The sequence below is a fragment of the Schistocerca serialis genome, chromosome 1 (genome assembly GCF_023864345.2).
Source record: "Schistocerca serialis cubense isolate TAMUIC-IGC-003099 chromosome 1, iqSchSeri2.2, whole genome shotgun sequence".
Classification (NCBI taxonomy): Eukaryota; Metazoa; Arthropoda; class Insecta; order Orthoptera; family Acrididae; genus Schistocerca; species Schistocerca serialis.
This window is the reverse complement of record NC_064638.1, coordinates 836,434,997-836,458,789: the sequence shown is the minus strand read 5'-3', so window position 1 is coordinate 836,458,789 and position 23,793 is coordinate 836,434,997. Positions and strand designations below refer to the sequence as shown.

Genomic DNA, 23,793 nt, shown 5'->3' with positions numbered 1-23,793 from the left:
ATAACGCCATAAGAGATGAACTGTCAAACTACTGTCAAACCATAATTAACATATATTGTTGTTGTTGTCTTCAGTTCGAAGACTGGTTTGGTACAGCTCTCCATGCTATTCCAACCTGTGTGGGCCTCTTCATCGCCAAATAGCTACTGCAGCCTACGTCCTTCTGAATCTGCTTACTGTATTTATCTCTTGGTCTCCCTGTACAATTTTTTGCTCCCACAGTTCCCTCCAGTACTAAATTGGTGATGCCTTTATGTCCTGAAGTCTCAAATACGTCTTATCCACTGATACCTTCTTTTGGTCAAGCTGTGCCACAAATGTCTTGTCTCCCGTATACTCTTCAGTACCTCCTAATTAGTTACATGATCTACCCATCTGATTTTCAGCGTTCTTCTGTAGCACCAAATTTCAAAAGCTTCAATTCTCCTCTTGTCTGAACTGTTTTATCATCCATGTTTCGCTTCTATACATGGCCACACTCTGGACAAATACTTCCAGAAAAGACTTCCTAACACTTAAATCTATATTAGATGTTAATAAATTTCTCTTCTTCAGAAATGTTTTCTCACTATTGCCAGTCTATATTTTATATCCTCTCTACATTGGCCATCATCAGATATTTTGCTACCCAAATAGCAAAACTCATCTACTGCTTTAATTTTCTCATTTCCTAATCAAACTCACCCAGCAACACCTGATTTAATTCTACTACATTCCATTATTCTGTTCAACTGCTCTACCAAATCCTTTGCTGTCTCGGACAGAATTACAATGACACTGGCAAACCTCAAAGTTTTTATTTCTTCTTGCTGAATCTTAAGTCCTACTCCAAATTTTTCTTTGGTTTCCTTTACTGCTTGGTCTATGTACAGATTGAATAACCCTGGGGAATAGGCTACAACCCTGTCTCACTCCCTTGTCAACCACTGCTTCTCTTTCATGCCCCTTGACTCATAACTACCATCTGGTGTCTGTACAAGTTGTAAATAGTCTTTTGCTCCCTGTATTTTACCCCTGCTACCTTCAGAATTTGAAAGGGAGCATTCCAGTCAGCATTGCCAAAAGCCTTCTCTGAGCCTACAAATGCCATAAATGTAGGTTTGCCTTTCCTTAACCTATCTTCTAAGATAAGTCATAGAATCAGTATTGCATCTTGTGTTCCTCCATTTCTCCAGAATCAAAACTGATCTTTCCCGAAGTTGGATTCTACCAGTTTTCCCATTCTTCCATAAAGAAATTGTGTCAGTATTTTGCAACCATTTCTTGTTGAACTGATAGTTGGTAATTTTCACATCTGTGAGCAACTGCTTTCTTTGGAATTGGGATTATTACATTCTTCTTGAAGTCTGAGGATATTTTGTCCATATCATACATCTTGCACACTAGATGGAATAGTTTTATCATGGCTGGCTCTCCCAAGGCTATCAGTGGTTCTGATGAAATATCATCTACTCCCTGGGTGTTGTTTCAACTTCCATCTTTCAGAGCTCTCTCAAGTTCTTCTCATAGTATCGTATCTCCCATCTCATCTTCATCTACATCCACTTCCCTTTCTATGATCTTGCCTTCAAGAACGTCTCCCATGTATAGACCCTCTATACACTCCTTCCACCTTTTGGCCTTCCCTTCTCTGCTTTGGATTGGTATTCCATCTGAGCTCTTGATATTCATAAAACTGCTTCTCTTTTCTCCAAAGGCCTCTTTAATTTTCCTGTAGGCAATATCTACGTTTCCCCTAGTGAAAAATGCTCCTAAATCCTTACATTTGTCTTCCAGCCATTCTTGCTTAGCCTTTATTTATGTCTTATCAAAACAGTGACATTTATAAGACAGTTCACTAATGACATAATATGGATGTCACAATACTCAAGACATATTTGACAATGCCAATAAATGCCGAAACAGTCTGTCATGAATAAAGATTAGTTACTATAAGCAGCTATTTTGGTGCATCTTTCTAACAATCATGCCATTATCTGAATCTGATGTACATTATGCTGGGGGGGGGGGGGGGGGGGGAGAAGATATGTAAGGAATCTCCTTTGAAGACAGATTGCATTTCCCTTGTATTCTATCAATGAACTGAAGTCTGCCACCTGCTTTACATTCAATTTCATGTTCCTTCAAAGAGTTACATGCAGGTATTTGTATGAGTTGACCAATTCCACTTATGAGTCATTAATACTGTAATCATAGGATACAATGTTGTTTTTGCTTTTTGAAGTACATAATTTTACATTTCTGTACATATAAAGCAAATTACCAATCTTTGCATGTCTTTGAAATCTTATCAAGATACAACTGAATATTTGTGTTGGTTTTTCAGATAGTACTTCATTATAGTTAACTGCATCATCTGTGAAAAGCCTTAGGTTACTATTTATATTGTCTGGAAGGCTATTAATATACATCATGAATAGCAAGGGTCCCAACATACTTCCACTGGGCTCACTCGTAGGTCTTTCTACAGCTGTGGATGACTCTAGATCCAAGACAACATTCTAAATCATCCCTATCAAAAAATTCTCTATCCAGTCATAAATTTTGCTTGATACTCCATACAATCATACTTTCAATAATAACCATAGTTGCACATGATTAACATTTTTGGAATCCATGGTGGTCAGCATGTAACATGTCATGCTGTTCCTAATACCTTGAGCTCAAATTTGTTCTAAGATTCTACAACAAATTGATGTCAAGGATATTGGATGCTAGTTTTGTGGATCACTCCTGCTACCTTCCTAGTAGACATGTTTTTTTTTCTGTGCTGTTTTCACAACCATTGGGCACAATGTTTTGTTCAAGGTATCCGCAGTAGATTATTGTTGTGGACAGGACACTTCAAATCCTTCAGTCTTCCCATTGCGGAAGTAGCGCTGTGAGCAGATGTATTGTCCAGAAAAAATAACCTTCCTTTAGCAATTCAACCCTCTTAAACATATTTTTTTTCACTCATTTGACTCTGAAATCATTCCTCATAGTGGCCAGTTTGTGCTTTATGTTTTGCAAGGCAGCCAAAGAGATAATCCCTTTTGCTTCTTAGAAAACACTTGCCGCAACCTATCTAGCAGATCAAATCAACTTCACCTGTTTGGTACAAGCCCACCGACTTCCACCCAGTTCCTCAATTGCTGTTTTATTTATGGAATGGTGGATGTATGCATCTCCAGCACTAAAATTGTTGCAAAAAGTCTGTTGGATTTGTCTTAAAAGGGTTCAAAGGTTATTGAGAAATATTATTTCACATTTTCTTCTGGTAAGCATTCATCAAATGTAACACACATCTTGGACCATGCTTGTTCATAGTTAATTATTTGTGTAATGTGTACTATGTTCATATTTTTGATATGTTAGAGGCATCATTACTTCACACACCTTTAATCACTGATTATCCGATACTACACTGTACACTTTTTTGAAGTTTTCATTTATGATTGCAGTGTTGTTCAAATGTCGTCCACATGGGGCCTTCTTCAAGAAAAATATGAACACATTTTAATTTGGATACCCAAATTTTTTTATCCATCAGAATGAAGCTCACACAGCACGGCTACCTTAAAAATATGTATAAACAAAAGTATTCTGCAACTGACTTACATTATTGTGCAACATATACTAAACTGCACATTTCCTCCCTATCCTCATAGGTGATTCCTTGTATATGTACCCTGTATCATCATACCAAGACATAGTTTCCAAAACCAGTGTGTAGTAATTCTGTGTTGACTTGCCAGCATGCTGAAGAGAACCGAGCTTCATGGATACATTCTGCAGATTCAGCATATGCCATTCTGTATCAATCTTCTTCTTTTTTTTTTTTTTTTTCTCCATAGTTGAGAACTAGTTACCTAGTTTTGCTCATGATTTTTTACAAAATATAGAATAATGGGTTATAATTATAGTTGTATTAATTTTCAAGATTTGTAACTTATTCTATTCGGTAGGTGTGTAGTCTAATGAGGGCTGCCATGAGTGGTAAAATTAAGTATGACAGGATAGTGACCTTATCACACAAAAACACTAGATCCACTCTTGTAGCTTCAAGTATAAACAGTTTCATCCAATTGTCTTTCTTCAATATTGACATTCAGTTACTGTGTTTACATTGACTGAATGTTAATTTTTGTAGACCATCTACTTTCAACCTTTAACACCATTTCCCTTTTTTTATTTTGTTTCAGAATCTATATGAAAGTTTTGTCACTGCCAGAGACAGAGAAGAGAGAGGCAGACCAGATAAGCCAAGGCAGGGAAATACCATATTTGTTGCAGGTCATAAAATAACAGAAGATTATCTTCGGAAAGAATTCCAGCGTTATGGCAATATTGTCAATGTCACAATGGAAATCGAAAAGAAGTGAGAATATAAATGATGCATGCATAGTTGCCTCTGTTACATTCTGCAGAATATATTCTCTAAATATATGTATTGTTTTTGCTTCATTTTAGCCGTGGTTTTGTAACTTTTGACAAGATGGAAGCAGCTGCAGATGCTATTAGTGAGGTAACTAAAATTATCTTCATGAAATCTTGAGTTTAATAATTTTAACCAAGTACAAAGCTTCATCTTAATGTATATTCATGAATGCATACAAATTGTCCGTGTGGACATGATCCTTTACAGACTCTATTTATATCGTTAGCTTTCTCTTTTTATATATGATGGTGATGAAAATCTGTTCTCATATTATGTTTCATGTAAAAACAGTGAAGCTGTCCTCAATTCAACAGTTGGTTTGAACATAACAATGTTTTACCTGTGGTTTTGCAAGGATTACTACAATTTAGGACATTTGTTATTTTCTTATGTAATTTACATGAATAGTGCACACCTATTTGCTTGGTCTGTATCAAAATGCTCTATTTATTACCTACTGAGACTAGATCTTTCAATTTTAATATTGATTTGTAATTAAAACTGAAGTACAACTAATGGGTTTTGATTTTGTGATAGTGAACTTGTGAATAACTTTGTATTGTGTGTACGTAACAAGGAAGTTTTATGTCTTTGTTTGTGATAGAGATTAAATTAATGTGTCATTTCACACAGAAAATAATTTTAACTTCAGTGATACAAGTATTTAATATCTTAACAATCCTGCATAAGATGTCATACTAATGTTAGAACTTCGGGCCCATAAAGAACTCAGTACTGCCATGAACAAAAGGATGTTGGTTAAGATGTGGCACAAAACACTGTCCTTTCTTTTGTCTTTTTAAGTTATAAAAACTGGGAAAACATAAATGTAAATTGTAACGGGTAGACCATGCAGCAAATTTAGAACATCTTAATTGTCATTACAGTGTTTTGCTACTGCCACTGTGTGGCTTGTTAATTGATCTGATGCATTTGTGGACAATAAAGAGATAATGTACTGTAAGAAAAGTTTTCAGTTTGAGCTTGGTCTTCAAAGTTTACTGAAATTTGGTTTTGCGGACTACAATAGTTAATGTAGTCAACAATATAGATAAAAATGAAAAGAGGCAACCACTCACCTATAGCTGACAGGTGTATAGAACATGGGTCCATTCAACAACACAAAGAATTATGTAGGAATTAAACTTCTGCTCTTTTTGTAGTACATGTGGATACTCACCAGTGCTTCTATACATCAGACATCAATCAGCTCAAGATGAGGGGTTGTCTTTACTCATTTTTGGTTTTATTGTTTGCACCTCAATATTTCTGCCATTGCTGTAATTAATGATGCGCTGCTTACATATTGGCAGTGTATTTTAAGTTTAGTCCACTAGTTTTAACAAATTTCAATCAGTGAATGCTGTAATCTCTATGAAACATCCAGGTTATCAATTACAAATTACAGGACAGTATATAAATCACTTACTGCAGAAAGGCAACATGTCCACATTTCATACTTTTATAACAGAGATAAAAAAGTGATTAAAAGTGGTTTAATGCCATTTTATCTCCTGACAAGTATTTCTGGTTTGTTGATGTAGGTGTACTTGATTATTATATTCTTGTAAAAGTCAAGTATGGGTCAAGGGGAAAGAGGGGGACAACTTTGTTGGTGTTGGACATGTTCCTTCCTACAGTACACTGGATTTTCAAATTAATTTTAGGATTAAGATACTTGTTTTAAAATAGAATTGTACATATAACTGTCTTTTATTGTAATAAACATTGTTGCATATTTCTGAATAATATTTTACATTTTGTATGATTGCATTACTCAGTTATCTTCATCTGTATTACAAGATGTCATTGTTGTTGGCCATGATGTGACTGATTTGTAAAACTGCATCTTGTCTTGCAGGATAGAGAGCACAGATCTCTTGATGTCATCCATTTTGTTGTTATTTATAGGCAGTGCAGATATGTAGGCTTTCTTTGAAGGGAATTCCAAAGGTCAAATGTTGTACAGCTTTTCTCAGCCTTTAAGTGTCCATTGTCAAGCCAGTAATATTCATGTTGCATGTGACACTATGCAGATTTTCAGCTGAAAAGGTCATATCAGGGTATTCTGAAGTAGTGAGATGCATTTAAGATGTCTAGGAACATCATCTACTTCTACTAACATGTTCCGAACTAGTTCCCTATTTGCAGTATACACAAAATTGATGTCATTGCTAGACCCATGTTATCAAGCAGACAGGTTTCCTTTTTGCCATAAACAATGCATTCATCCACTCAGAGCTATAATCATTTAAAAAAAGGAAATTTATAAATTTTTGACTAGTTGCCTTTCTGCAATAATTCGTGTATATTACAATGTAAATGTAAGAATTCGTACTACGTAGAATGTACATTTACTTGGACTTCATAAGTTAATATCTCACATTTCCAAGATGTTTTATTTTTATGTGAGTAATATTCTTTTCAACCAAACTTAGTTTTTCAAAATAGTGGGCCTACACATTTTGACATAAAGCACAAAATATGCAGAGAAAATATGTGCTAAATGTGGGACTTTATTCATTTCTGTAGTTTTTGATCTGTGGTTGTTATAATGTGGAAAACTTGATCGAAAGTTCCTTTACAGTCCCATTAATTTGAAAATAGATCTGTAGTCTGAAACCATTAACGAAATAAACAAGCCAAAGGCGGCTATGGTGGAACTTTTATCAAAATTTTCTGCTTGCTGTGTAGACATTTATGAAGCAATAAAAACATCTGTAATCAGCTTCTGAAGACAGCCTTGAGTGTATAATACCTGAGAGTTTCTCATTTTTACATGATGGCAAAAATCTATTAATTCTAGTGAAAACTGACATGGGTGAGAATATACATTAACTAGTGATCTGCCCTGGTTTTTCACAGGTAATCTACGTAATAATGCTATTTTTTATGATATTCTGCATAAAAATATGCATAAAATTCAGGGAAAACACTTTCGTGTAACTAGCTTGATGTAAGCAGTGCACGCCAGGAAGTTTCTTTGGAGGCATGAACGTTTTCTGCTCCACATTGAATGGGTGTTAAGAGTGACATCTCATGGCAATTACGTGACAAAATCGTGTTGTAATTAATTTGTTTACTACCAATGTGGATATTTTAGTGAATCATTGTTAAAAAAGGAGAGATTGCAATCAGTTATGCAACTTTCGTGTCCCCGACCATTTACCTAAACATGAAAAGAGAACCTATAGTGTGACATGGCCATATAGTGTAAAGTGGCACCCAAACCTCAATTTGTTTCTGGTGAATTCACACTTCTGTGAAAGGTGAATACTAGGTTAAATAGAAGTAGACTTGAGAGGGAGGGGGGTGGGGTCGTCTGGCGAAGATTCGATCCTACAATCTTTCACTTTCCATGCATACACTTTACAAACAGGCCCGGTATGGAATCTGGTCAAGCTTTGCTGCTCTCTCTCTAAGAGTTGTGGTGGCTGTAATGCTAGGTGCCAACAACATCGACTTCATAGTGACGGGAGACTTCAATTCATCACAATTCCGGCAGTTTCCACAAAGTTGGTTACAAGCTGCCGCTGTCTTCACTATGAAATATTGACATTGTTAGTACAGATGTTTATGAAATGTTAGCTTTTCATTTAAGTCACCTTGCATTTAGGGTAAAAGTTGTGGTGTTCAAACCAACATTTATGTTGAGGATAGCTTTATTTACTCAAGGGAACCTGAACAATAATTATAGGAAGAAACACAGTTTCATTCTCTAAAAGGGAAAAACAAATGAAAGTAATGTATATACAGAGACATACAGTGCTATTTCTCACTTGCTTGATTCATGGAGAGGACGTGAATAACAACAATTAATTATATGAAGAACCCTTTCCCATTATTGTATGGTAGATTATAGAGTAATTTTTGTACATGTAGATCTAGATGACATGAGTGTTATGGGATGTCTTAAGGACAACTTATTCTCAGTCTATAAGCTTGTTAATAGATTTCTGTCTGATGTATTATTTAGTTTAATGATAAATGTGTCTAATAGGTGATACATAATTAACCTGCAAGTTAAGAATTGAAGAGGAAAAAAAATCTGTGCCCACAAAAGCTTGGTAAGGCTAGCACAGGAAAGAAATATATTGCCAAAGTTGGTGGTTTATTTATTAATATAATTTTTGTTAGAGTATACACTTAATTTTCATAATTCCTATCATCACATGCTGTTGACCAGAGAGAGTAATAATTCTTAGTCAGTGGGATTTATGTATACAGGGTGTACATAAAGTTCAGCAACACTTTCAATTATTTATTGCACAAGAACCAAACATTGTACAGATATCATACATAGGTCATTTTAAAGAGAATCCCTGAAAGCTTCCCCCCCCCCCTCCCCCCCCCCCCCCTCCCATGTACACTGCCACAGCGTAATTTAGTAATTTGCTGATAGTCTGCATTAGTCGATGAATCGGCCATGCTACAGAAGGGGACAGCTGTATCATGAAATGGCCTCCATGATCACCAGATCTCACTCAGTGTGACTTTTTTCTGTGGGGACACATTAAAGATCTGATGTATGTACCGCTTCGACTATGTGATGTAGCAGAGCTCCGAGAGAGAATACGGGAAGCAACTGCTATAGTTGACAAGGCCATGCTGGGATGTGTATGGCAATAATTTGATTACCATATTGACTTCTACTCGTGGTTCGCATATCGAATGTTTGTAAAAAAAACTTTCAGAGTTTCTCTTCAAAATGCAATATGTATTATGACATCCATACAATTTTTATTCTTATGCAATAAATAATTGAAAGTGTTCACGGACTTTATGTATACCCTGTATTATCGATTATGTGGTAGTTAATCAGATTGTGGTAGTAATTTATTATTTCTTTTACCCTTTCAGACTGATGGATCCATCGTATCTGGCATACAGTTAAAAGTTTCTTTGGCTAGGAGGCAGCCTGTCATACAGCCCATTAATGATGCGTCATCATCATCGGCATGGTCTACAATAGGTATTATATGGCAATTTTATCAATTTTACCTCGTCACCAAGCCTGAATTAGTTATGGAAAAAAAATATAATTTTTTTTTCCTCTGGAAATATTTCTCTTAATTTTATGTGAAGCCCTTTCCTCACCTTTGGTCAACAAAGACTACAGAGGTTACCTTCTTGAGATTTATATGTACAAATACATTTAAGCATTAATGATATGTTATGAATTATTGTGGTATCTTTATAAATGACAGGATTTGTTTACATTGCCAGTGCTGTAAATTATGGTTTTATGATTACACCACTTGACAAAAGGAGTATCAGCGTGTGGACAAATATCATCCTGAATATTGATGCTCTCAGGTGACATGTATCTGCTACCAGTCCTTATCCTCAACCCCTTGCCATACTGAGATGAAGAAAGGGATTCATTTCTTAATGAGCTTACCACCTTTAAAAGTGTCATATATCATTGAGTGTGCTATATTGTTATTCTGACTAATTAAATTCTGTGTTGATAGTATTTATGCCATACCAAAAATCATACATCTATATCGTACATTTCACTCATGTTCTAAATTCACGCTTCAATTATACTTCAGAACTGTATTTATTGTTTTCTTTGCACTATATTGTTTTCCAAACTGTTCCTAAGTTTCATCACATTCAACATATAACATTTTGAATATACATTTTTGTAATTTTTTTTTGATTTATGCAAACAAGCACATTACTATTACAAATGTTTAGACTGTAACCTTAGCGAACCTGTATCTGATTATTCAGACTAGAAATCCAATAGGTAATATGTTTTGAAATGAAAAGAACTATATAAAACATGAATTAGAACATAGAGTGGGAAATGGTTCTCTGAAAATTTCCTCCTTCAATCTGTTAACATGAGACTCACTCATAGCTCAAGGACCTAATGGCTTTGTTAAATGAGCACAAAAGCTGTTAAGTTTAACATAAGGTTAATGAAATGTACAGATGGTTAACTTGCAACCTGTGTAACTTTTTGTTTCATTTCCTAACATTTTCTTTGTTTCTGTACAGAATTTTGAGAGTTAGACTAACTATCTAGTACAATATTTTTTGTTTGATGAAGAATATGTGGCTGTATTTAAGAAAGGGCCTTATAGTCTTGGCTGTCAACAAAGGGCACAAATGATACAGACAAATAAAAACAATTGAATCAATATATCTACTTTATTTGTTTGTTCGTTCAAGTATTCAGTATATTTTAAGTTACGTGCTGATTTAAGTCCTCTTTCTTGCTGTTGAAAAATAGTCAGTACATGTGTTTAGCTTTTGTCATTATTTAATACTGCATATGTTATTGCTCACTGTAAATTCATCATTTCTACAAATGCTTCATTTTTACAGCTGCCAGCCATTCCCAGAAAGGAAGCCATAAGGACAAACGAGAAATAGTTACGTACGATGATGACGACATATTTGGATGAATACTTCTTCCATGAGACATTGTATGCTAATGCTGACTTATGTGTATTAACTGAGAATTTTATTGCTGTGAATTGTGTAAATTTCAAACTTTTTGATATGTTTTAAATTGCCTACAGGAAACTGTGATTGTTTAAGTTGTACAGTCATATGTCATTTTGAAATCTTATAAAATTTTATTAAACTGATATTTATTTCTATTCAGGCACATGAATGAAATGAAAACTTCCTGTAGGTTATTGCTTTAGATTAGAATAGCTATGCCTTTTGTTCTGTAGATCCTCAAGGATGTCATGAAACAAGAATATGTAATACATATTTACAAAAATAGGGGAGGGGCATCCTTCCACAGAAGCTAATTGAAATGGTCCTCAGTGCTCAGTTACAAAATTTTGTAAAGCAAGGATGTTAGCTTCCAAATAAAATGTGCTTCATACAGTCAATATTATTTTTTGGTAGCTCCACAGTGCATTTTGAGAGTTTTACTCCCTCACCTTCAGGTGGAGAGTCTTGTTACACTATGCAATGATGTTGAACTACAACATTTTACATCCTTTGTTTTACATTCATTACATCTCTTGGGCCTTTAAGAAAAGGGAGTGGGACTGTGAATTTTGATTCCCTCCAACAAGGGCAGTGACAATTCCTTAACGTTACACACCGAGCAAGGTGGCGCAGTGGTTAGCACACTGGACTCGCATTCGGGAGGACGACGGTTCAATCCCGCGTCTGGCCATCCTGATTTAGGTTTTCCGTGATTTCCCTAGATCACTTCAGCCAAATGTTGGGATGGTTCCTTCGAAAGGGCACGACCGATTTCCTTCCCCATCCTTGCCTACTCCGAGCTTGTGCTCCGTCTCTAATGCCCTCGTTGTTGACGTGACGTTAAACACTAATCTCCTCCTCCTCCTCAACATTACAGAGCCATGACATCAAGTAACATCGCGGAAGAGTGATCATGGTAAACCAAATATGTACCCTGTAGAAAGCTGACTAGTTTACAAGGTAATGAGTCATTAACTGAATATAACATGTGTTGTAACCGCGACTGTTCTGGTCACGGGGTGGCCAAGAAAGTGCAGTGGGACCTAACGGAGAGCGGCCCACGAACAAACAAACAAACGGAATGTATTGACATGAAACAATGACGGACAATTGAGAGAGACCTTACGACAACAACACGCAAGAAGCAATGGAGTGACAGAGACAACCAAATGAATCCAAGACGTCCGCTAGTAATGAAAACAAGGAACAGTAAACACGCTGTCCGTTGTCAAGGCGATACGTCAAGACGCACGCAACGATTAGACTCACTGGCTGAGCGAGAGGCAAACACTTAAATACATCAGGGGCGCCGCTATTGGCCCCCGAGACCATGTGTTCCACTGTGGCACCCTCACACTAAATGTGGGCCAGGAGGTGCGTGCTGCCACGGCTTATGGCGCGATGGTGCAGAGACCTCTAGGGGTCTTCGACGTCCATGTCGTCTGGCACAGATTCAAATTCTGCAGCGCGCGGTACCAGAAAATGACTTTATTGATCCAGAATGACACATTTTGGCATATGCCGTTATCAGATAGTCCTAGCACTGAAGTCTATTCATTCTGGTTACATTAATATCATATAACTAGCAGGTCTATTTGTTACCTTCAGCGCCAGGATTATATGATGATGGCATAAGCCGAAACACATCATTTTCGATCAATAAAGTCATTTTGTGTTCAGTTAATGACTCATTACCTTGTGACCTACTCAGTTTTCAACAGACTACATATATAATCCCTTGACAGAGAAAAGAATATTAGTGCTGATATTGATATTGTGATTGAGCTTCATCAGTTGTTGTGGTTCAACTGTTGACGGCAACACTGCTACCCTGCCGTAATTAGAAACTTAGGATCAAGAATTATCATTGTTCGAACTGCAGTGCCATGAAGACACTTGCACATGGTCGTATGTCCAGGCTTCTTACTCCAGCCAAATTCCATATGGTCGCCATCAGGAAGAAATTGTTATGGAACTGTTTGTAAACTGGGCATTTATTCTGGCTGAACTTTTTCATGTATTTTGTTGATGACTCTGCTATTCTACAGCTATCATGTCTATATACTTTTCTCAGTAGACTCTAATAGATATAAAATCGACTCCAAACAAGAACCTGAAAGATGTCTGTCTGATGACTCCTACTCTAGAAAAATATCTGAATGTGTAATAATACAGTATATGGAAAGAAAAGTAGCGTAAGACAATCATTTATACAGTCATATTGCCATATTTTTTTTTTACTGAGGAAGTGTAATGTATTTGTTAACTGAGTCGAGACCTCAATTATGATGCATGGAATATGCAAATAACCAGCTCCATGCTTCAAGTGCATTTTGTCGTGGATTTAATAAATTTTGTTATTCAGGCATCACAGTAAGAGACTACAAATCTACAAGAAATCACCATGAAACAAGCATTACAGGAACTGTTATAAAACCAAAAGGAATGTACAAAACTTCTCCAATAGCAAACAATTACAATTAATGACATTGCCAAACCTAGTTTTTCCCTCATTTACTGAGAGTGTTGATGATTGGTAAGTATACCAGAATGTCTTCCGCATCGTTTTGCTGTGCATCACATAACACATCCTACAGTTAAGCTGGTCTTGATTTTTGCTTGGTTTCTTGGGACATAGTTAGCTTTCTTTGCAAATTGTGCCCTCTGCAGGACTTCAATACTGTGTCTTTTTCCTGTGTTAGTGGGCTGATGTCTGCGTACTATAGCAGAGATCCGAAATGTGAAATGATTTGGGTGAAGGTCACGGTTAAAGCAGGCTCAGACATGGTAATTGGATGTCTCTATAGGCCCCCTGGCTCAGCAGCTGTTGTGGCTGAGCACCTGAAGGATAATTTGGAAAATATTTTGAGTAGATTTCCCCACCATGTTATAGTTCTGGGTGGAGATTTTAATTTGCCGGATATAGACTGGGAGACTCACCAAACGTTCATAACGGGTGGCAAGGACAAAGAATCCAGTGAAATATTTTTAAGTGCTTTATCTGAAAACTACCTTGAGCAGTTAAACAGAGAACCGACTCGTGGCGATAACATATTAGACCTTCTGGTGACACACAGACCCGAACTATTTGAAACAGTTAACGCAGAACAGGGAATCAGCGATCATAAAGCGGTTACGGCATCGATGATTTCAGCCGTAAATAGAAATATTAAAAAAGGTAGGAAGATTTTTCTGCTTAGCAAAAGTGACAAAAAGCAGATTACAGAGTACCTGATGACTCAACACAAAAGTTTTGTCTCAAGTACAGATAGTGTTGAGGATCAGTGGACAAAGTTCAAAACCGTCGTACAATTTGCGTTAGATGAGTATGTGCCAAGCAAGATCGTAAGAGATGGAAAAGAGCCACCGTGGTACAACAACCGAGTTAGAAAACTGCTGCGGAAGCAAAGGGAACTTCACAACAAACATAAACATAGCCAAAGCCTTGCAGACAAACAAAAATTACGCGAAGCGAAATGTAGTGTGAGGAGGGCTATGCGAGAGGCGTTCAATGAATTCGAAAGTAAAGTTCTATGTATTGACTTGGTAGAAAATCCTAAGAAATTTTGGTCTTATGTCAAAGCAGTAGGTGGATCAAAACAAAATGTCCAGACACTCTGTGACCAACATGGTACTGAAACAGAGGATGACAGACTAAAGGCCGAAATACTAAATGTCTTTTTCCAAAGCTGTTTCACAGAGGAAGACTGCACTGTAATTCCTTCTCTAGATTGTCGTACAGATGACAAAATGGTAGATATAGAAATAGATGACAGAGGGAAAGAGAAACAATTAAAATCGCTCAAAAGAGGAAAGGCCGCTGGACCTGATGGGATACCAGTTCGATTTTACGTGGAGTACGCGAAGGAACTTGGGCCCCCTTCTTGCAGTGGTGTACCGTAGGTCTCTAGAAGAGCGTAGCGTTCCAAAGGATTGGAAAAGGGCACAGGTCATCCCCGTTTTCAAGAAGGGAGGTCGAACAGATGTGCAGAACTATAGACCTATATCTCTAACGTCGATCAGTTGCGGAATTTTGGAACATGTATTATGTTCGAGTATAATGACTTTTCTGGATACTAGAAATCTACTCTGTGGGAATCAGCATGGGTTTCGAAAAAGACGGTCGTGTAAAACCCAGCTCGCGCTATTCGTCGACGAGACTCAGAGGGCCATAGACACGGGTTCCCAGGTAGATGCCGTGTTTCTTGACTTCCGCAAGGCGTTTGATACAGTTCCCCATAGTCGTTTAATGAACAAAGTAAGAGCATATGGACTATCATACCAATTGTGTGATTGGATTGAAGAGTTCCTAGATAACAGAATGCAGCATGTCATTCTCAATGGAGAGAAGTCTTCCGAAGTGAGAGTGATTTCAGGTGTGCCGCAGGGGAGTGTCATAGGACCGTTGCTATTCACAATATACATAAATGACCTTGTGGATGACATCGGAAGTTCACTGAGGCTTTTTGCAGATGATGCTGTGGTGTATCGAGAGGTTGTAACAATGGAAAATTGTACTGAAATACAGGAGGATCTGCAGCAAATTGACGCATGGTGCAGGGCATGGCAATTGAATCTCAATGTAGACATGTGTAATGTGCTGCGAATACATAGAAAGATAGATCCCTCATCATTTAGCTACAATATAGCAAGTCAGCAACTGGAAGCAGTTAATTCCATAAATTATCTGGGAGTACGCATTAGGAGTGATTTAAAATGGAATGATCATATAAAGTTGATCGTCGGTAAAGCAGATGCCAGACTGAGATTCATTGGAAGAATCCTAAGGAAATGCAATCCGAAAACAAAGGAAATAGGTTACAGTACGCTTGTTCGCCCACTGCTTGAATACTGCTCAGCAGTGTGGGATCCGTACCAGATAGGGTTGATAGAAGAGATAGAGAAGATCCAACGGAGAGCAGCGCGCTTCGTTACAGGATCATTTAGTAATCGCGAAAGCGTTACGGAGATGATAGATAAACTCCAGTGGAAGACTCTGCAGGAGAGACGCTCAGTAGCTCGGTACGGGCTTTTGCTAAAGTTTCGAGAACATACCTTCACCGAAGAGTCAAGCAGTATATTGCTCCCTCCTACGTATATCTCACGAAGAGACCATGAGGATAAAATCAGAGAGATTAGAGCCCACACAGAAGCATACCGACAATCCTTCTTTCCACGAACAATACGAGACTGGAATAGAAGGGAGAACAGGTAGAGGTACTCAGGGTACCCTCCGCCACACACCGTCAGGTGCCTGGCGGAGTATGGATGCTGATGTAGATGTAGATAGCAAACAGATTTTTGTTGTACAAGAAATCCAGTTGCAGTTACTCCAGTTACCAAAGTCCACATCCAGTCCTGTTCTGATATGGTGGCAGAAATGAGAAAATTTTGTCAGTATTGTAATCTGTTTGCAATAATCCTTAGAGTGAGTAATCTTATACAGACTTCTCAATTTGTGATTGCACTGTATGGTTAGCCTGGGATAAAGAGATCCAAGTAAAGACATTATACCTATCAAAGTCACCCTTATCCAAAATTTTGTCAATTGTGCAAAGTTTTTAATTAGTTCAGGGAGCAGAAAAGCATCTTCAGCGCAGTCAGGATGTCACTGTAGTGCACAGTTAGGTTCCAGTCACGCTATAGTCAGCCTGGTTACCTTCTCCTGCCACAGAGTGGACACAACACAAACTGCCTAGCCACTCTTTGTAAATCTTGTGTCAGATTGGTGTAGCTGCATCTAACATCACCAGTGACAAGTACGCCAAGCCATATTTTTGTAGGCTTGCACCATAACTGCCCCAAGTACTTTATCTCACATTCATGCCAGAACTATAGACAAATACAGCCTCAGTATTTTCACTGCAGGGAAGTTTATCCAAGTTAGGAATGTCTGTCTATCTCACCCCATCTGCCACACGATTCATTTCAAACAGGATGATGCTTTGCATGATATACATGCACAGGTATCATCTAGCAACAAATAGATGTCAAAAATTACTTCATGACTGTTAAAAAACATTGAAAAGCCAAGATCGCACAAAATATTTTTTATTTAAAACAACCAGTCTTAGCTTAGATAACAGTCTTTGCTGTTATTTTCAGGTCTTAAACATTTTTTGTAGTAAAACATATTCATTTTATGCTGAACTTCTTGCATAAGATGTCAAGTGGATAAAACTTAGCACATTATAAATGTTTATCGTCGCTAAAATATTTAAAAACACACAGCACCTTGTCCAAAAGACCATGTCCATGTACATATTGCTCACAGATGTTTGTTACATGATACAAATACGTAATAGCACGTCTGTGTACATATGCTGGACACATGCTGAGTTAAGTATTCTGCGCCAATCATTCCAGTTTGATACATGACACTCTACAAGAACAGCACGTTGTCGATTCAGTCCAATGTAGTTTAAGGGCAATATTCTTCGTAATGATTTGCAAACAGAATGGACTGCTCAGATTACTGTATGTGTGATTTAAGGGCAGTCAGCACTCAGTCTGTTACTGACTCTTTTCTTGATTCCTTGTGAATGATGTAAAAAAACATAGATTTTACAGACATGTACCTCCAAGGTGTGTTCAATGTAGTCGCAGTGCTTTCTTGCAGTTAACACATTCTTTGGCCTGTTCCAGTATCAACAGCTCTCCGTCAGCTTTGCCAGCTCTCCTCTCATTTCTCTGTGCTACTTAGTGCAACTTAATCAGCCAGTTCCTGTGAGTGTCAGTTGTTTAGATAACACCATAGATAACAGGTTGTAACATCCAATAACGTTTTGTGAACATAAAATTATTGTTCATCATACTGTATCAGACAAGATTATATGCTGTTTATAGAAGCGCCAATTTTTAATGAGAGAGGAAAAAGTGTCCAGTCCAATGACTTAAAAAAAATTTCTTGAATTTATGGAAAAAATCTATTATTATTCCCACTTCATACTGAATCTTGCACAGTTTTGGGCTCCTTAAATGCACTTTGATGCAAAGGTACCAAATTTGAATGGTCTACAGCTTGTGAACAAGTTTTTCAAATACTGCAATAAAAATTGAAATCCGAGGAGCTTGATTGCAAAGAAATTGGAGAATGTGTATTTTTTAAAATCAGTAAACTTTACTTCAGATCACTATAGCAAATTTCTATAGGAAGATGTACTCTAACTGAACTCATATCCTAAAAATGGTTGTGGGAGACCTTTTTTATTATTTTTTATTAATAATGTAACATTTGAGTCACTTTAATGATTACTTAGACATATACTGGATGTACACAAAGCGTGTATACACTTTCAGGTTACTTATGTGCTGAAACCATTACACAACCAAAGAAGTTTTATTCTGAAAAAAAAAAAATAATACCACTTATCAACAGTTTCACAAGCCATGGGGCAATTATGTCCATGAACAGAAATTTGCATTGTTCAGAGGATGTGTCCAAGTGATAATCCAGTCCCATCAACAAATGGTGAAGCATGTTACCTCTGACCTCATAGAATGCTGTGGAGATGTATTACTTGCAACTGAAGCCCCCTTCCTTGCGGTAGACAGTAGCCATGAATAAAGCCTCAAAGATGAAGATTACACCTATTAGTGGACATTAGTATGCGGTGTGTCCACCCTTGACATCTGTGACAGCTTCAACTCTACTGGGGATACTTTCAGTGAGGAGGCTGAATGTCTGTGGAAGAATGGTAGCCCTTTCTTCCATAAGAGTCAAAACCAGAGAATGTGGTGTTATACACTGGAGCCTGGAGTGATCAAAAAACATCCACATAGTCTAACACCACCTCCTTTGTACTTCACTGTTGGCACTATACATGATGGTAGGTAGCATTCTCCAAGAATTTTCCAAACCCACATCCTCCCATCAGTTTACCACAAGGTATATTGTGATTCGTCACTCCAAATCACTCATTTCTAGTCATCCACTGTCCAGTGGTGTCAGTCTTTATACACTGTCGAGCATCACTTAGCATTGACAGTAGCAATGTGTGGATTATGAGGAGCTGCTGGACCATTGTACTCTATTAATTTTGTCATTGTGCTATCTGGACTGCTGGTAGCATTTTGGGACTCATGAGTGATTCCTTCTGCTGATTTCGGGCAAAAACAAGAAGAAGAAGAAGAAAGAAAAGAAATGCTTTGCGATGCTCGATGGTCCCAATTTTTCAGTACCATATTATTTGGGGTCCAACCCAGGACATATTTTTAGAAGTCTTAACAGTTTACTGAAGCATTTAACTTTATTTATTCAGTTGTACTTTTCATTAGAAATGATTTTTTTTCAAAAGCGGTTTGTTTGTTTTCATTACATCATTAAATCCACTAGAAGAAAGCTCTGAATTAATTCTGAGATTTCAAAAATTTGTATTCCTGTTGTAAGTTAATGTGAAACACACACATTCTTTCGCCCATTGCTAAACCATGAGACAAAAAACGAAGAGAGGTAAAATGGCCAAAAAGATGTACATGAGTCATTTTTCACATACAAACAACATGAACACATTGCCCCTGTTGTGTTGCCAAACGACTAAGTGAAAAGTTGTGGTGGAACTGGCAGCCATTCCCCCCATCAAGTTAGCACTTGCTCCAATGTCAGCTGAGAGAGGTACAGCCATACGATTGCATTTAAAAATGCCGTTTCAAACATATAGGTCTAAATTGTAAGAAATCCTCACCAGTCATAAAATTGTCAAATCCTGGACCTTTTTACAATCCTGTACATTACTCCTGACAGCTCTAAAAAGATAAGGACTGTCCGAGCTAATCCTGGATGCGTGGGAAGCCTACCAATGACTAATCCACATTCAAAGCCTCTGAGCTCTCCTGACCGAACCATCTACTGTTTGTGTTTCTCTGCTATCAACACAATGCTTATCACTACCTTTTGTGAAATCTAGTGGTCAGTTCCATGTTATGTAGGGTTGTCTGGGCTCTTTTGATCGGACAGTCTATATTAATTTTCATAACATTTGACAAGTCATAGCTGTACCCATTTGACCCAGTGATAAATGGTCATTCATGAATCTGGATCTTCTTGTTTGTGTGTGTTGGATAGCCACTCAGCAAGCATCATGTCATGGTAGAACAGGATTCCAAGAAAGCCTGTATTTGGTCATTTCCTTTGGCTTCTTTTGAAAAATTTAGGAATGCATGTGCTAAAAAAACTAGTTTATGGTTGCTGCCCTAATATCCTCACACATACTGTGGCAATGTTGCCACTTGCATTGTATGAAGTGCAAACCACCTTTTTCTCCACACTCCCTGCTCATTTTGTCTTTCTTAGGTGAGCAACAACAGGGAAGATTGACATGCATGGCTGACATTATGCCTATGATTTAAACTCATACAGCCACAATTTGTCACCAGTGTGATGCTGAATGCTGATCTGTCAGTATTAAACTTAGGAAATATGTGTTGACAGGTGCCTTTTATTTTTGGTTTAGATAATGCACAATTTGATAATTGCATATTTTCTTAAAATGAAGACACTCATGCGAAATTGTAAAGCTGGTTAGTGATCCACCAAGTGAACATTCAATATGGTGGTAGAGGTGATTATTTTAATTAGTATGAAAAGGATTTTCTGTCTGTAAACCACCTGCTGAACATTCTAATTTGCTTTTTATTCTCTGAGAGAATTTATTTCTTATCCGAACTCATCAGCCAGAAAATGTCACAGCCATGGAATCAGAAGAATGCCCAAAATACCAAATGGAATCATACAAAGTATTGATTTTCATTGAAGCATACTTTGAAATAACAGTGCTCTACATTGGCCCTATGCCAATGACATTATGCTTCCAGCACGGCGTATTCACCGTACACGTTTGCCTACTCTTGGCCGGCAGGCATTTCTCTTCCGAGACTATTTACAAATACCAAAATGGCATCTTGTGTTGTGAATATGACACTGTTTATAAACAATCTCTTGACACACCGTTTTTCATATAGGGCACCAGACATGCTTTGGAGCAGTGTGCGCATTAGCAAAATGATGGCACTGCTGTCCAAGAACCAATTCCATCCATGGATCATGTAGCAGATGGACGCTTGTTGATATCCTTCTGGCTTCTGGATATTTAAGGTGGCAAGCAACCTACAGCAGACAGCATTCCTTCACTCACTCAGTCCTGGGTAGGAGCCAGCTGCCCCTAGCAGCCCATCAATCAGAACTTCGCCAAGCCAGCCCAGACATTTGCACCTACACAGCCATGCTGCATACGTCTCTGCACTGTCTACATGCCATCTACCTGCTGCTATGTCATACTGTACAGAACATCAAGTAAACCACACTGCACTGCACTATAGACATCACTCCAACAGCCTCTCAGAATGAGACACTACGATGGAATTGGTATTACAGCAGCAGACTTTGTTTCTGTTACTCTTATATAATCACTGCTGATCTTCCACTTGTTACCCAGAACCAAACTTTATTGTGAACTTGTGCTGTAAATAAAAGTGTTCTTATTTGCAAGCTGGGAAACATCATCCACTGTAGCATTCATAACCCACAATGGATTTCAACAGTGTTGATGAGTTAAAAGCATATTTTCTGCTATGCTTTCATCTAAACAGAAGCAATGAGTGTCAACTTCTTCAAACACTGACTGTTTTGGTGCTGGGATTTCATTCCCTGTGTCTTTGTGCTCAACGCTGTTGCCTTCTCCTCTGCACTGTGTGTCCTTTTCCTTATGTTCTGTGGCACTGCAGCTAATTGGTTTCACTATCTATTTCTTTCCCGTGTATATTGGGTACTGTTTCATATGGGAGTGTACATTTTTGTACTTTTATGCACTGCGTGCACTTAGATTACCATTTGCTTATGTTCCCTTTTCGCTTTGTATTTTGGAGGTCACTGCCTGTGGTGAAATGGTGTCTTAAGATACAGATTATCATGGGTAGCTGGTATTGTTACTCATTTGTCATGGCTGATCCGGCATCAGACTTGGCTCCAGTGCCTCTGCCGGCTCCTGCGCAAGCTACTGGCCTTGTTTGTCACCCAGTCCCCACCCTCCAACCGCTGTGCCCAGCACTTCTGCAGCAGTGGCCAGTCCTTCTTTCAAGTGTGACCTTATCCGATTACAAGTTAGCGACAAGGTATTGTCCATCCATGCTGCACTTCATCTCACCCACTGCCATTTGCTGCCCATCTCCATCCATGCCCAATGCTGCTCTGCACATTGCAGCCACAGTAAGCTCTTCTCCTGAGGTTGGTGTTGCCTGGACATTCATTGGTGGTGCATTCTGAGTCCACATGCTGCAGCTCCTGGTGTCATCAGCTGCTGTTTCCAGCCTGGCCACCGCGCCTGCTCCCTTCAGTCTTGTCCAATGCTGCCCTGACACTTTGCCATGCAGATGCAGCGATGGCTGCCTTCCTCATGAGAGTACAGAGCCCAGGACACACCATCCTGCTTCTCTCACAGCAATCTCCTCTCAGTGCACCCAACCTCTCCTGGCACCCACTCATCGCTCCTTCTGGCTGTATGCATGAAGCTGCACCTGCACCTGGCTTTGCCATGATGCTACAACCATGTCCAGCCCTCTTCATGCAGCACTAAACTCAACTTCTGCGCAGCTGCTGTCTTTTCCTGGCTGCACCTGAAGCTGCTGGTATTCTGTGCCTTTGCCTTGGTGCAGCCCGGGCCAGCCTCCCTTCTGGTGTGGTGCAACACCTTTGCTGACGATGAACTTGCTGTCTGCAGTCCTAGTGTCGTCTTCCAGCTCCATGGCAGTCAAATTAGATGCTGCCCTCCCGCAGTTGAGACTGACACTGCTCACTGAAATGCACCACCACTTCAAGTCAACACAGCTACAGTTGACCTCTTTCTCTTGAGGATAGCTCAGCACCATAGACCTTTTCTTCTGAGTAACATATATCCTTCTCTTCCCTTTCTGCAGTGTAGATCTTCCCATGCTCATACATACACTGTGGTCCCTGGCCTCCCTCCGGCAGCTGTTACCATGCTCCATACACACACACACACACACACACACACACACACACACACACACACACACACACACAATGCTGTGACAATGTTCCCGCTGCCCCTGGTCTCTCTCTGGCCAAATTCTTCCCGTGATCCTGCATTGTGGTGGTGACTTTCCTGCCACCCTGGCCTCTCACTGACCCAATTTTTCATGTGCTCTTGTGTTCACTACATTAGGTGATGACCTTTTCCACCACTCTGGTCTCTCCTCTCTTTCTGCACTCTTCCATTCCTTTTCGTGGCATCTCTCTGCCCTTTGGACTCCAGCACACAACAAAGTGCTCCTAATGCACACTGCCACACTTTTAACATATGTGCCCCTCAACTATGCTCTTACAACTGATGACTGCTGTCCATGGTTTCATCAGCACCTGCTGACACTATACCTGTTGTTAGTACTGCCATTTCCCGGTGCTCACACTGGTCAAGTGGTCACACAGTGCCTGCTAATGCTGTGATTGTTTTTGGCACCATCACTCTTCCGGCATCCACATTGATCAAGCCCGGTTTCCCAGTGCCCCCCAATGCCCCGGCACTGCCAATCTGAGGTCATTGGCATCTTCACACTTAATGCCATGACACACCTGGTTACCAGGCCTGTCTCCATGGGTCTCTGGTCATCTCGTGCATATTTGCACTTAACGCCGCCACTAACTCTCCAGCATTTTCACTTCACAGTCCTGCCCAGTTTATCTACACTTGGGGGCAGCAACCACTTCACAACCTTGGGTCAGGGGTTCCTGGCAATGGGTTGAAACTACCCTGAGTTCCCCATCACATTGGACTTCTCACATCACTTGGGAAAGCATTGATTCTGTGGATACTTGTAGGTGCTGCCCTGCTTCACCATTCACTCTCCTGGGAGGCAGGGCACAGGATCTGTGGCCTTCATGGAGATGGCCTCACCAC

At 38.9% G+C, this 23,793-nt stretch overlaps 1 protein-coding gene across 1 annotated transcript in view; it reads left to right on the top strand.

Annotated features, from left to right (window-relative positions):
• LOC126484931 (negative elongation factor E) overlaps nt 1-11,280 on the top strand; it is a 64,716-nt gene extending 53,436 nt beyond the window's left edge. The window contains exons 3-6 of the mRNA XM_050108536.1: nt 4,185-4,360; nt 4,453-4,507; nt 9,281-9,392; nt 10,760-11,280. Of these exons, the coding sequence (XP_049964493.1) occupies nt 4,185-4,360; nt 4,453-4,507; nt 9,281-9,392; nt 10,760-10,839 (423 nt within the window). The 3' untranslated portion in view covers nt 10,840-11,280. The remainder of the gene's footprint in view (nt 1-4,184; nt 4,361-4,452; nt 4,508-9,280; nt 9,393-10,759) is intronic.
• Nucleotides 11,281-23,793: the final 12,513 nt, after the last annotated feature.